The sequence below is a fragment of the Pteropus medius genome, unplaced genomic scaffold, assembly GCF_902729225.1.
Source record: "Pteropus medius unplaced genomic scaffold, Ma_sr-lr_union100, whole genome shotgun sequence".
NCBI lineage: Eukaryota > Metazoa > Chordata > Mammalia > Chiroptera > Pteropodidae > Pteropus > Pteropus medius.
In genome coordinates, this window is record NW_024344253.1 from 11,280,896 (window position 1) to 11,295,775 (window position 14,880).

The 14,880-nt window shown below is 38.1% G+C and overlaps 1 protein-coding gene across 1 annotated transcript in view; it reads left to right on the plus strand.

Moving 5' to 3' along the window:
- The window catches only part of NHSL1 (NHS like 1), a 206,201-nt gene that overhangs the window by 145,297 nt on the left and 46,024 nt on the right, over positions 1 to 14,880 (plus strand). The window contains 1 exon segment of the mRNA XM_039869773.1: positions 5,926 to 6,078. Within this exon segment, the coding sequence (XP_039725707.1) occupies positions 5,926 to 6,078 (153 nt within the window).

Here is a 14,880-nt window from a genome sequence, read left to right on the forward strand (position 1 = left end):
AATCAGACATAGGAAAGGAACACAAATGATCCTTGAATAATGCAGGGGTTGGGGCACTCGTCCCTGTGCAGTTGAAAATTTGTGTTTAATTTTTGACTCCTCCAAAACTTGACTACTTACTACTAGCCAAATGTTGACCGAAAGCCTTACAGATAACAAATAGTTAATTAACACCTATTTTGTATCTTATATGTATTATATACTGTGTTGTTACAATAAAGTAAGCTAGGGAAAAGAAAATGTTATTAAGAAAATTGCAAGAAAAAATACATTCGCAGTATTTATTGAAAACAATCCACGTGTAAGTGGACCCATGCAGTTCAAACCCGTGTTTAAAGGCCAGCTGTTGTGTGCTGCAGCGTCGATGAAGAATAGCTCAAAAATTGAGTTGTTAGCAGTACACAATTAAAAAGATAATTAGAAAACTGAGGAGAGAAAAAAGGCCATTGGTACTAGTTAGAAGTTCACTGGGTATTAGTTAGAAGTTAGAATTAATGCCAGAGTCTCACTGGGAATTTTAAAAAAAGTGATTAGAGGGAGAATTTTTGGCTGTAGAAAAAAGATAAATGTGTGCAAAAACTGGAAGCGACGGGTTTAGAGCTGTCACTCGTGGAGCTGGCAGTTGAACTCTGAGACAAGTAGAAAGACAACTGTGAGGCCTGAAGTGGACCTCCCTTCTGTTAAAACATGACTGACCCTTTATTAAGCTTAGAGCAGTTTAGCTCTCTCTTAAAATTTTATTCATCCATCTAACAAATACTTATATATGCTTACCACATACCAGGTACCGTTCTAAGAACTCGATAATGGAATATAAATATTGTTATTACTTTCATTTTACAGATGAAGAAAGCAAAGTATGGCAAGGCGGCTCCTCTAGCATCATTGGTGGGCGGCTCCACACTTGGGCTCCTTACTCCTGTGCTACACTGTCGAGTTTTCTGTGTTTGGGATATTAATTAGGACTTTTAAAAACACTGTTGCTGCTATTATGGCAAATAGGAAGTACCGTGGGTTTATGTATTTTCTGTTGAATGTGCAAACTGAGCATAGGTTATAAGTGCACCTCCCACTCCCATAACCCTTCTTCTTATTCAGCATTTTCTTTTGTCCGTTGCACTTATAACCTTCTAATACACCATAGAATTGTAGTTTATTGTTAAATAATGTAAGCTCCATCATGAGGGCAGGGACCTCACTGATGTATCCCAAATGAGTGGCGCTTAGCATGCATGTGCTCAGAATTTACCTTTTTAATGAACGAATCAATGTTTGGATCCCATTCTTGTATACATGAAAAGCTACATGCTGTTTTCATTTGCAGGTGTGGCATGGTGACATTTAACTTTAGAAACTTGTAGATTTTGAATAGGAGTGCTTCTGTCTAGAACATGCTACTACCTGCACCTCTGGAAGCAGAGAGAGGGCACTCTTGCTTATAAATTTGTTTTCCTGGGGGGAACTTTGCTCACTAATTAGAGACAGCTATGTCGTTTAACTTACAACCTCAGTCATTTGTTATTTACCATCTGGCCATATAATTACTTTTAGGTAAAGCTATGTATAGGATAAAAGAACGCAAATTGGAGATCTGTGATAATATGTATGTTAACATGATAATATGTGTTTTATTTTTTTTGTTTGCTTTTGTTGTTCAAAAAAAAAGATTATTGGGGTGTGTGGTGGGGGAGATTTTAGAAGGAATCATTCCAAAGCTTTCCCTGGAGGGAGCCTCTTCTATAAATTTTATTCTTTGACTAAAAGCTTTTGTTATAAACTAAATGTTTTGAATTAGTGGGTTATTACATTTTTCCATTCAGTTATAAGTCTGGCTCAAAACTACGAAATAAGGGGTTGTCTAATGTGTTTCAAAAACTGTTTTGCCATGAAGTGGAATTGGGAAGAGGCAGGGAACATTCTTTTCCTTTGTCCTTCTTTATACTATTAACTGATCTGTATTCTTTTCCTTTTTGTTCCCTGTTCCTTTACCCCGGAATATGTTTTCCTAGTACCAGCTTATGCCCCATTTCTGATTCTTCTCTCTCTGTATGTGTTTCCCCGATTCTCTGAGGTTAATTGCGAATGAACAAAAGAACCAAAACTCAATACAGTGTAATATTCACATTAAAGAGAAACAATTAGCAGGAGTGGGAGAGGGGAAGGTGGTGGAATTTTTTATCCTGGGTATTTAGATGATAAATTTAAAATACAGATTTAATTTCTTCCTTGAAATAGGGAAGTTAGCAGGCTTTGAGGTGTTGGGGAAGTTGTGACAACTAGATGCAAATAAGATCACACTTTGGAACAATTACAATTCTGGTTCTCAATCATTGGCAAAAAAAAAAAAAGAAAGAAACTGGGTGAGAAGACATGGAGAACTAATTTGCACAAAAAAGCAAGGAAGTCATCACAGCTCCTTGGAGACTCGTTCTATTGTAAAGTTTTACTGCTTATAAACGTTCCTTTGGTGTGGGAGGCAGAGCCTGGGGGCGTGGTTGGGGAAACAATAGTTTGGCCTTTTTTTTCCTCCCTAAATCAGTTCCAGTGCTTGAATTAACTGGAGACTCAAAGAGAACCAATAGACTCGCTTTAAGACTTGTTGGCTCCCGTAAAAAGATATGGACCTTCATTGTGGCCTGGTGAGAATGGGGAACACGTTTGCTTCACCTTGACTCCGTAGAGGAAATCTGTGGACTCCAGAGAGGAGAAACTTCTGATCTGTTGGAGAGAAAACTGAATAAATGAGCCCTGAGGCGGAAAGACTGATGTGGCTATCATGCAAATAAGAACCGTGATTGGCTTTCTCTTTCTGCACATGTTGTCACTGGTGGCTCTCAGCCTTAAAGATTAGGTTTCAGTGGGAGATTTTCAGGTTCAAGGACTGTTAATAGTTTGTAACTACCTGACAATAAGCTCAACCTCCAAGTTACATCATCCCGGGCAGATGTCTAATGATTTGAGAACAGAGGAAGAAGTTAGAATCCAAGTTAGAATCCGGAGCAGAAGGATACAGCTTTCCACCTGCCTGCTGGACTGAGTTTTTAATGCGATTTAAATTTCTAAGTCCTATGTAGGCATTCTGGAAATGGTCTTCATTAACGCAAAGATCAAGTCTTTAATTAAACTTTTTAAGAAGAAAAGTAAGTAGTTTCTTTTCTCCCTACTGTGTGTGTGTGTTTGTGTTTTATGTAGTATTTCATTCTTTTGAGTGACGGAATCAGAGTGTGAAACAGCATAATTGACACAAGTTAAACTCCATTCTATACTAGGGCATTTGTAACTCTAGGGCAGAATTATGTGATCTCAGCATGTCTTATGTATTTATGGTTGAGATTTTAGGTGAATTTACTTCTTTTGTGTTTCTCAAAAAAAGCCCTTTGAAAAGGGTTGAAAAAAAAAAACAACCTTGTATTTATGTCCTTCCTGATGTATGGCTTTTTGATTCTTTGGCTTACTATGCAGGGAACCTCTGTGTGATGTGTCACATATTTTTGGTGGTGATGATCTTCTAAAGCTCCCTGGCACTCTGTGTTTTGTGTTTTAGAGCTGGAGGACAAACTCAGTCTAGACTGATCAGCCATTGTTGTAAAGTACACAGCTTTGGTGGTGTGGCTTCATTGTATACTTACTACTGGTTTCAATTTCTTTAATCCAGGTTTTCTTCATTCCCTGGAAATTTAATTTTTACAAATACATGATTTTGTTTTTACAAAAACAGAACTGTCCTATGTGCTGGTTGATGGTTTATTGATTTTAGTTTAGTTTGTAGTTTGGGGACCAATGATTTAAACTGGATAAATGTTCATGAGTAGAAGCCTTTGGTAAGAGAAACTTTGGGGAAAGCAACAAAGAACTGCACTCTGGGGTCGCTTTCTGCAGCTCCCTTACTCGAAGGCTGTCTTTAGATGGACCGATTAAAACCAGAGCAAGATACACCAGGAAAAGAGACAACTGCTCTTCTGCAGGAGCCGGTCGGTAATTGTACAGTGGGGCCACTGGGGTGATTCACCGGCTCCAATACCATTGCTTGGATTCAATTTGTCATGGGCACATAGAAAGAGTTTCAATTTTCAATATTTTGCAACCCTGAAGTATGGTAATTCAATCTTTCAAGTAAATGGACATCAGCACAAAACATTGTCATTAACTAGGGCTCCTCTTCGGGGGACATACTGTAAGCTCTGCCCTGCACAGATTCTCAGATATATAAATAAGAGCTAAGTCAGGTCTTTGTGGATTTTATGTATTAAGATTGATAGTTACATGTACCATGCAAAACATTTGTTCAACAAGAGGTTCTGTGAAATACCAGGTGCCTAATTTACGTGCTGCTTTGGTCAAACACTAAATACAGAAAGCACACAGGACATTTCTGTTTTTACCTTGAGATCTAGTTCTCAATGTTTATTTTCCCATTTTATTCTTTGATGGAGAATTTTATTCAGTTGATGGAGAATGTAGGATCATTTAAGAAATGAATTATTTGGACACGAGACTTTTAGAATTTATTAGCGGAAGAAAAGATGGTTTATAGTTTGAGGGCTAACCTGTGGCTCAGGTTCCCAGGGGCGCTGAGAAAGGCCCGGTTCCTCCTTAATGATGGTTCTAAAGTCAAAGGCTCCTTTAGAGTAATTTCACTGCTCCTGCCACAACCATGCTTTACGTAAGTTACGTTATGAGCTAAGACTTCACAGACATTAATTCACTTGATCTTTATAATAACTCTAGTAGCTGTGCTATGAGGTACATTGAATTAATTTTAAATACGTTCAGCTAGAAAGGTTCAATAGTTCATGCATGCCTGTTCATTTTATTTTTAGGATCTATTTTGTGGTCTAGTTACCAGAGACATGTTATGTTGTAGAAATGGGTATGTCCAGTGTACACTCTATAGTATAGGTCACAGTTTGGGAAGAATTGCCCCTGACTCACAATTCTAGTATCTGCTGATTTTACAGGCATTAGACTTATCACTCCCTGTAAATGACTCAGCAGAGGGTCTTTCTCTGATGCTTCTCTCGTCTCCCCTATGCCTGGCTCACAGTGGCAGATATATAGAAAGCATTAAAAAGTTGTTTCATGTTGGGCTCCACTTAGTTTGTGTTTTCATGAAAAACAAAATAGACAAAGAGGTCTCAAGCCCTGGGGGGAATAAAGGAAAATTATTATACAGATTGAGTGTTCATTCGTGACTACTTGTCATTCCCCCCTCTAATGTTTTCAATCTCTTTTGCGCTGGGAAAATTTAGTTGGATCGATTATGTTGGGAAAAGTCAATTACATTGGAATGTTTAAAAAGACATTTTAATATAAAGATATTCCTTGAAAGCAAGAAATACAGGGAAAATTTTGTAGCGCAAATTGATTTCTACTCCTATTAGATATGCTATTTAAATATATTACATTGAATGTTTATGCTTAATTTTTTTAAATTGAGTTTATAACAGTGACATTTTAAAATAATGTTTTAGAGAGGAAAGATTTGGTCTTGACCTCTCAGTAAAAAAAATAGTTTCTGTCTTGATAATCTAACATTTACTGATAATCTAACATTCAGTTTACAGTTGAATACAGATGTCTGTCATGGTAGGCTTAAGTAGGAATTGGAATCTCTATCAATTTCGTCAATCATTTTCTAGCATTGGAGTAGAGGGAGGGCCTAAAAATCTAGGAAGCAGTTAAGTGAGCAAACAGTTCTACCAAAACATTGTGAGTGATGATGGACAGTTTCACCCGTCCCTTTAGACCCTTTAGAGATAAAACATTTGGAAAGGACCCCTGAAGTCTAAGAATTTACTCCATTTCCCCCTCACTGGCCCTGACCCGTGGAAGTGTTAGGCACCAAGAACTCATCTTGATGCAATACATTTGAAGCCAGAGAAGCTTAATTCGACACCTGGATTTCGTCTTTCTCTCTCTCCACAGCGGTGTCCACCCTAGATGAGGAGAGTCGGTGGACCGTCCACTACACTGCTCCATGGCACCAGCAGGAGAACGTGTTCCTTCCCTCCACGAGACCCCCCTGCGTGGAGGACCTGCACCGGCAAGCCAAACTCAACCTCAAATCAGTCCTGAGGGGTAAGACTGCGACCTGCAAGCTTGCCGTTCTTACATTGCTGAGAGTTGAAAGCATACATCTGATTGTTATTTGTGAAAGAAGACCTGTTTATAATGAACACATAGTATGCTATGTGACTTTATGAGATAGCATAAATACTCACAACCTAATTCATGCCTAATATGTTGGGGTAGAAACCTGCCTGTTTACAGGCATGCAGAGCTCACCCGTATAGAAGAAACCCTTTAGTGAGTTTAAACCACCAGTACTGATTTAATCCAAATACACCCCTGCTGACATGGGGAATTTTGCCACTGCCTTTTTGAAACCACTGTCAGTATTCAAAACAGATTTGTTAAGGCTAATACTTTCTAATGGTTTGTTCTGATTAGTTCAAGTTGAGAGGAAAGAGGACCTATATGTAGACTTTGAAGGAGTGCAAATTGTTTGATTTATCAGAACTTGGGCAGCACCTAGCTGGGCTCCTGTAAGGTGGGGTTCTGTCAGCTAACTGATGGATAGAGTACATTGTGCTCAAGAAGTTCTTTAAAAGAGGAAGGAGTAACTTTTAATATTTCAGACTTTTTTCTTAAAACAGCAAACCAATGTTTTTATTCTCTTGGATGCTGCTTCTACCTGTTTTCTCCTACCGTGAAATTGGGACATAATTATACTAAAAAAGTACTTGTTGTTTATCTAAAATTTAATTTAACTGGGGGTCCTGTATTTTATCTAATTGTGAAAGACTTAAATCTAGGAGGAATACTGTTATTGACTCAAAGGAAACCCAGCATGAGGACTCCTGTAATATTTATCATAGTTCTTACTTGTGTACACTAGTCATTAATGTACTGTTACTATGACTCTGTAACTAGTGATGACTGGCTAACGTTCATTAAACACTGTGTGCCAAGTACCATTCTAAGCCTGTTACATGTATCGTTTAGTCCTCACAGTAACCCTACTACTTACTATTACTGTGCCAGTTTTACAGATGAGAAAATGGAGACGCAAAGATTAGAAGCTTTCCTATGATTTGAAAGTTAGTAGTAGAACCAGGATTTAAACTTGCACAGTCTGAGGCTGCAGAGCTCATATTCTTAACTGCTGCATTATATTGCCTTTAGCAACCATTTGTTAGAAATCTATTCTTCTGGCAGAAGTGCAGAGTACAAAGTCAGGATCTTAGCTCTCAAGGAATTTATACTTTTATTTACAGTGCAAATCACAGTGTGAAAAATACCTAAGAGATGGGCCAAAAGTTGCAGTATGAGAGTTAAAGAAAGCAGATAATTTCTATGTAGAGAGAAAAGGAATAGCTCTCAAAGGACTCACAGAATTATACAGACATTTTAGTTACAAACATTTTAGTTCAGAAAAAACGTAGTCTTGTTTTTTTCTTCCTTAAATCTTTTATAATGCTTAGATTATCTCGTATTTTATTACTCTATCTTATGTCTTACAGCCTTGACATTGGACTTCCAGAAATGAGGACATTATTGAGTTCCCTTTTTCATTAACCAGAGGCACCTATATATTCTTAGTCACTGCAAACTTAAAAGGAAAAAATGGCATTAGTCAGGCTCTTTCATAAGGCCTTGGAGTTGTACTTTGACTTGACCTTTGCCTTTGTGATGTTGGTTACTTTTTATACCTAAATCCAACCAAAATTTCTTCTAGATCTCCTCCGTTCTTAGCGATTATCTTTAGTGAATTTTGACCAGGAGTTTCTCTACTTATAGCTCACCTTCGTCTCTCAAATGATCCATAAGAATATTAAATGGCACCTGTCCCAGGACAAACCCCCGAGGCAGTGCTGTTGTTAACGTTTCTCTCAGAGCTCAGCACTGAGCCCTGCATGTCTGGCTTGCAGAGAACACTCTCAGGAAGGTATGTGTGAGTTTGAATATTCAGGCCCAGTTCTTTTTGATCAGTCTCCAGGAAACTGGGCTTCACTGCCCTTTTTCATGTATTTTCAAGTATCAGATCAGAGCTTCTTTCTTCTCTTAGAAAATTAAACATCTGTATATAGATTTTTCCGATTTTATATTCTTTTTGACTAATTCAGTAGATTCATATGAAATATCACCACTGGTTTTGCCCACACTTGGATTTAATTTTGAAAAGGTAAATGCTTTAGTAATTGCTTTAATGCCCTAATATGGTTCATTGAAGAGATTTACCATTACTAAAATTACTAACTTTGAAAAATTCTTTAAAGTCTGGATTTAAATACTTCTTAAGAGATTTAAGATAAATAATAACTTTAAGAACAGTATTGAGAAAGATGAAATGAGGAAGAGCATCTGAGTTTTTTTCTTCATTTTTTTCACTTTTAATCACTTACCACTTCCCCTACACTATGTTAGCAACTTGAGATAAACAACATGAGTGCAGAGTACTTACTGCCTCATAATGAAGATTAAAAAGAAAAAATGTCCAGTCCCTGACTACATGGTACTAGTAAGGTACAATGTTATATAAGGTTTCATTCTAAGTTCATTTGACCCAACGTTCTTTGCTTAAAAATATAGAAAGGTAGCTAATTATTCATAATGATTAATCTGTTTTCTTCCTTCTATTCTTACTTGACCTTCTCCATAATTTTAAGGAAGGAATACTATTCTTTATTGTTAAACAGGTTGGTGCTTTTTCATAATCATTAAATGCTCATTGTATGAACTATAGTGTCAGTTTTTATGGGGAGCTCAGAACTCCTCTCGAGGATCATAAAATATAAAAGGAAATGATACAGTGAGTTCTATAAGTTAATATCTAAGTGTTGTAAACATTAGCTTATTAAAGTAATGCAGAAGTGCTTAGTGGGTGGTAGAGTGATCGAGATAGGCCCTAGATTTACTGAAAAATATTTTAATAAAAGAGCTAAGTTTGAGTTAGGACATCAAGGCAAATAATAGACACAATTTAATAAGTATTTGAGCCTCAGTTCTTTACTATGCCAGGAGTTTTTAAGTGAGTGTATAAAAGTTTGTGGGTCCCTAACTTTAAATGGCTGCCCTTGCTGTCTTGTGTCAAGACTGAAGTAAATGACAGTAGTGTACTGGGAATGTGTATGAGGTGCGGTGGGCACACAGGGAGAGAGAGTTCAGTCAGCTGGGACACCTGAAAAGCACTGGGACACCCCCCACTCCCCATCTCACCCATCCCCATTGGAGAGGAGATGGGCTTTCGCCGTGTGTAAGATGGCACGTGGAATGCCTGGAGCGGGTATCTTCCATGTACAGTTTCACTCTATTCTGGTCCAAAAAGAGCAGAGATCTTTTGTATTTGTTGTTGACTAGTCTCTGGAGAATTAGATAGGATTTGGTGGGCATGTTCTTAGATAAAGATTTGGTTTTGTTGATTTATTTTGTTACTAGAGATGTTGGTAGTGATTTACAGTGAATGAGGATATAAACATGTACAGTAAGTTCTCTCTTAATGTCATCGATAGGCTCTTAGTACTGCAGCGAAATGACATATAATGAAACCAGTGTTACCATAGGCTAATTGCTATAAACAAGACAACGTTCCTACAGAATCTACTCATAAACATTATAATGAAATGATAATGTTATTGGAGGACCTGCTGTACCTAGATTTAAAACCAGTATTTTGATATTTGGTTCAACAGGACATCTGACTAGCAATGAATAGTGAATTTCCAAAGATGGATCCTATTATCCATAAAGAATTCACTCAGCTTTTTATTGAATTTCCAGAATTATAGCTATTTAATTTCGATAGCTGTTTGAACCCTTCACAAACTTCGTCAGAGTTAACTGTGATGATGAGTAACTTTTATCTAACTAAATTTTTATCTGGATAACTTTTAGGTTTATTATAAAAGCCACAGTTAAATGGGAAATGGGGAATTAGGGAGTGGGAGTAGGCACGCTCAGGCTACTGAGAGGTTCAGATTTTGTTTCTTTACAACCTGGAGACTTCATTTAAAAATTGAAATGAGCACAATAAAGGCTGAAATAAAGACATGTTGTTTTTAAGGTTCCATCCCCCAAATTCCAACTTGGGAGAGAGATAAACATACTTTCTCACAGCATGTTTAACAGGCAGTTTAGTTACTGTATCTGTGTACACTCCTGCCTGAATTAGTTCCCAGAGCATCTGTTGTTGGTATCAGGAATGTTCTTTAGTCGCAGCCCTCTTTCTTGAAGAAATTTGTTTTAGCAGGTCAGCTTGCTCTTTGCTTCTAGAATTAGAAGTGTGAGCAGAGGGAGGAATGTCGAATCTGGCCTTTGTGAATTCAAAGTCAGAGGGTTACATTTACTGTATCTGGAGAGATAGCAGTTAAGGATTTACAATGTGAAGGAATGACTGTACCAAGTGATTAAAAACAGCGTGTGTATGTGCGTGTGCGTGTGCGCGTGTGCGTGACTATATACCAACCTATTCACCATCACAGAATGGACACAACAAGTAGTGTCAGCTAGGTTTCTCTGACAATTCATGACACACACAGACTTTAAGGGTCACTGCATCTACCTTTCATTGTCAAGAAGCCAACTAGTTCCCTTTTGACTTAGACAGATATTTCTGTTCTAAGAAAGGCTGTGGGGTTCTCTGGATTTGATGAGGAGCCTTGGCTGTCTTATCTGTCTGTACTGGGCACATGGGCCCCTAGGGTATCCCAGGAGTCCTGTAGCTTTGGCTGTAGATTCTCCTCTTGGGGCCCTGTGGTACATTACACAGGACCATCTGGGAGATTCCTTTCTAGGTATGGTCTCGTGGATGTTAAGTGAGAGCTCTCTCTCCTGGAACCATACATCTGCTCACCACGTCACATAGACTCAAGGGAAAATCTGCTTTGCCCAGCCCACCTTGTACTAACGACATTGAATTCTTCATCTTTTTTTTTCCTGTCACTTTTTAAAAAATTATGACATATAACACAGACAAATACATAAAACATGTACAGTTTAACAAATAATTATAAAGCAAATATCTAAGTAACCATTACCATTACTGGTCAAAAATGGAACATGACCAGGTCGATCACTTTGTAAGGTATATAAATATCTAATCACTATGTCATACACCTGAAACTAAATACAATATTGTATACCAACTGTAATTAAAAAGTAAAATTAAAAAAAGACTATAACCTAAATTCCAGAAACCTCCTGTTGTCCTCGCTTTCTAATAGGAAAAGCCCAGGTTTAATGAAAAGTGCATGAGTCACATCCAGGTTCAAATTCTGGCTGTTGTGTACTAAGGATATATGATTTGAGTTGAATTTTGAGTTTGTTTTTTCAACCATTTAAGCTTGTTTTCTCATCTATAAAATAAAGATCATACCATTCATTTATATGGAAATAAAATTAACTTATTTATGTAAAGTATCTCAAAGCAGTTAAGTGTTTTTGGAGGGAAGGGTGCATTTTAAGTGCAGTGGAAATGGCTGTTGTGAATTAGCTGGTGTTTTCTCTCCCATCCGTTATACTCCAGATATATGCTATGGGGAGGAGGGATCAAGGGAGAAAACAAGGAACTTTGTCAGATGACAGTGACAGTTGCAGACAGTTGACGCTTAGGGTCCTTTCATCCACATAAGCAAGGTGCCTTTCCCCCCATTCACCATCGACCTCTGAAAGATGCCTCGAATGCTAGAGCTGGCAGGGACCTCCCAGGTCCCCTGATGAATAAATCCCCTTTTTATTTTGTAGGTAAGTAAACCAAGACCCATGGAAGTTAAGAGTTTAGTGTATAGCTACTCGGCAGTTTATAGATGATGACCTTGTCATGTTTCGAATTCAGCCCTTGCTGGCCTCTTTTGCTCTCAGACCCTGAGGACACTGAGGAGGCCTATCCCTTTAATGCCTCTTCAGCAGCAGTCAGCTTTCAAAAAGGTCATAGGAACAAGGCCCAAGGCAGTTTTGGAATTTTAGCCAGTTAACTTAGGAAATGCAAAATAGCTCATGGATACTAAAGGTGATGGCTTCACAGTTGTTCAAGATATCTTTTCACTCATCTCTGATTTCATTAAAATTCAAATAAATTTAAGAGAAATTAAAAAAAAGGAAGCTTCATCTTGGGACATCTTGTATGACTAATACCTAGAACCATGTTTCAGCCTAATGGCGTTTAATGCTGCTTATTTTTAGGGTTATAATAGGTTATTAGTATCTCAGTGGATTTTTAGAGAAAAGGGGACAGGTTATAGAAAGCAAGGGAAAGAAAGATATGGGTTTGGAAATATTAAATATACCAGGGATTTAGCACTTACGGCTGAATTTCCTCCTTTCCTAGTTCATTACTTGTGTCCTTTCTGAAGAATCCTTTGACAAAAATTGATTCGTGAAAGGAGAAGGTGAAGTATCACTGGTTAAAGAAAGAATCTTTCAAATTTTTTGTAAGTAAGGAACATTAAGTTCTTTATTTGTATAGAATTTTAAGTTATTTTCTAGTTTTAAGAAAGATAGGCATAGAATTAGGAATAGAGGAGTGGTGCATTATTCTGAAAAAGCCACTGACACAAAATATGCAGATGTCAAATTATAATGTATGCCTGAAAATTATATAATTGTATTAACCAATGTTACCCCAATAAACTTAAAAAAAAGAAAGCCACTGAATGACATCAGAAATATAGTTGTCTCATCTTTCCCAAACCCAGTAGCACTGACATCTTGTTCTGTTGTAATTAATTATTCTAGAAGATGAGATCGGAAACTAGAATTCTGATTCCAGTGCTGCTAGTAGCCTCTGGGACGTTGGAAAATCATATCCCATGTTATACTTGGCTTCCTCCTTTGGAAAACAATTTATGATCTCTGAGTTTCCGTCTAAGCTCTAAAATTCTGATTGACCTCTTAGTACTTAACTAAGGGTCAGATATATGAAGTTTATTGACACAAAAATATAATTTACTGCTGAGCATAAGTCCTAACAGATTGGGTTGTCTAAAATCTAAGTTTGTGTTGACATAAAAATTTCTAAGTGCCCCCTACAAGTGAGGCACTGGGCTGGATATTTTGCTGTCAAAAATGAATGATATTGTTGCTTTCTGCCGGAAGCTTAAAACTAGCCAGGGAGATAAGTGTATGTATGAGTAACTCATGTACAGACTGATTGATGACGGTGTATCATTGAGCCTCACCTTTGTCCCTGGGTGTTGTCTTTAAAACATAAATCTGATCATTCTTCCCCTTTGTTAAAAATTATTTACCAGCTCCTTGTCATGGACGGGATAAAACCTAACTTCCTCAGCACCTGAGAATCTTCATGACCTGACGCCTGTTTGTCTAACCCCATCTGCCATATCGCTTCCTCCCCCATGCTTCTCTGTCCCTCCACCCAAGTTCATTACCCTGTGCCTTCTTCACATGTAAAGATAATGTCCTTTGATTGGAGTGCTAGCTTGTCTTGTTCTCCCTTTGTCTCCACTGCACGTTCCAGCTCATTCCTTCTCCCTTCTGAACCATAACCTCTTACACCTGGCTAATTCCTGGTCCCCTTTTAAGAACCATCTTGTGGGTGCCCAGGTCCCCACAGAGCTTTCCTGGACTCCCCAGGGCAGACCTTGGCATGCCTTCTACACTTCCACACATTCTCACAGAACCTTACATCCCTCCGTTAAACTGCGTATACTAAGCTACGTAATTGTGTTTTCACGGTTCTCTCCCCATCTGATAGCAAGATCCTTGAGAGCAGGGCCTTTTCTTGTCATTTGTATGGTCCCAGCACACAGTCCAGTGTGTGGTGTTACAAATACTGTTAAGTTTATGCAGGTGCTAGAAAGGTCAGCTAGAACTCAGGAGAGAGATGGGAGCCCAAAGCCCCATCTGGTGAGAACAACTGGTGAGAATGCTGGAGTGAGGAGGTTAGGGGTGGAGAGAGCACGAGGTCGAACCTGGAAGGCTTTATTTTAGGGAGTTGGGAAGAAGTCGGTAAAAGAGTAATTGGAGGAGGGCAGATCATGACGGGGCAGTCATCCTTGTTCTCATGGATGCGGAGAGAGTCTGAAGATAATATTGAATTGGTCATGAGGTGGCCATTGGTGACCTTCAGAAGAGCAGTTGCAAGGAAAACTTTGGATTTAAGAAGCCAGATTTCATGAGATAAAAATGGGTTTGTATAAGCAGAAAAATAAAACAAGCAATTTTAAAAGATATAAGTACAAAAAGTCAACAAAACGGAAAAGAGACAATATTTTGAGGTGGCGGCAGGGTAGAGGAATTATTGCTTGTTTTAAAAACTAGAGCCTTTAATTACATGATTGTAGACAAAATGAACCCACCAGAGAGAAAAAGGTTGCAGATGCAAAGAGAATGGGAGGGTGTTCCCTGAGCTGGTGGTTGGCAGTGAACTTGGGGCACAGGCAGAAGGCAAGTTTCAACCTTGTCTCCTAGACCTAGGATTAAGGAAATGATGTTTTGAGGTCAAGCAAAAGAATGCTGAAGTTGTTCATTAGATGCTGTTGGAGGCTTTATAGAAATGTAGCTCTACTATATTGCTGGTTCTTTGGTGAGAAGAATTACTTCATTTGATGCTCTTGTTCAGTGCTTATGAATTCAGTTAGGTCGACTTTTCAAAGACAAATGATAAGTTATCAAAGGCTTTTAAATATAGAGGTTTGGTATTTCATTAGACATTTTTTAAAAATTTATGTCCTTAGGGAAAGTTGCCCAACCTGATGAAATGATGGATTAAATTCTCTTTTGAGAGAAAAGACAAAAATAAGGAATTGACAGATTGGAAATGCTATACAAAAGAGACTTTAACGTCTCATGTTGGAATCGATGGCTCACAAAATTTTGTATAATGCTAACTACTCTAAGCATGGTAACCCTGAAAGAGTAGTT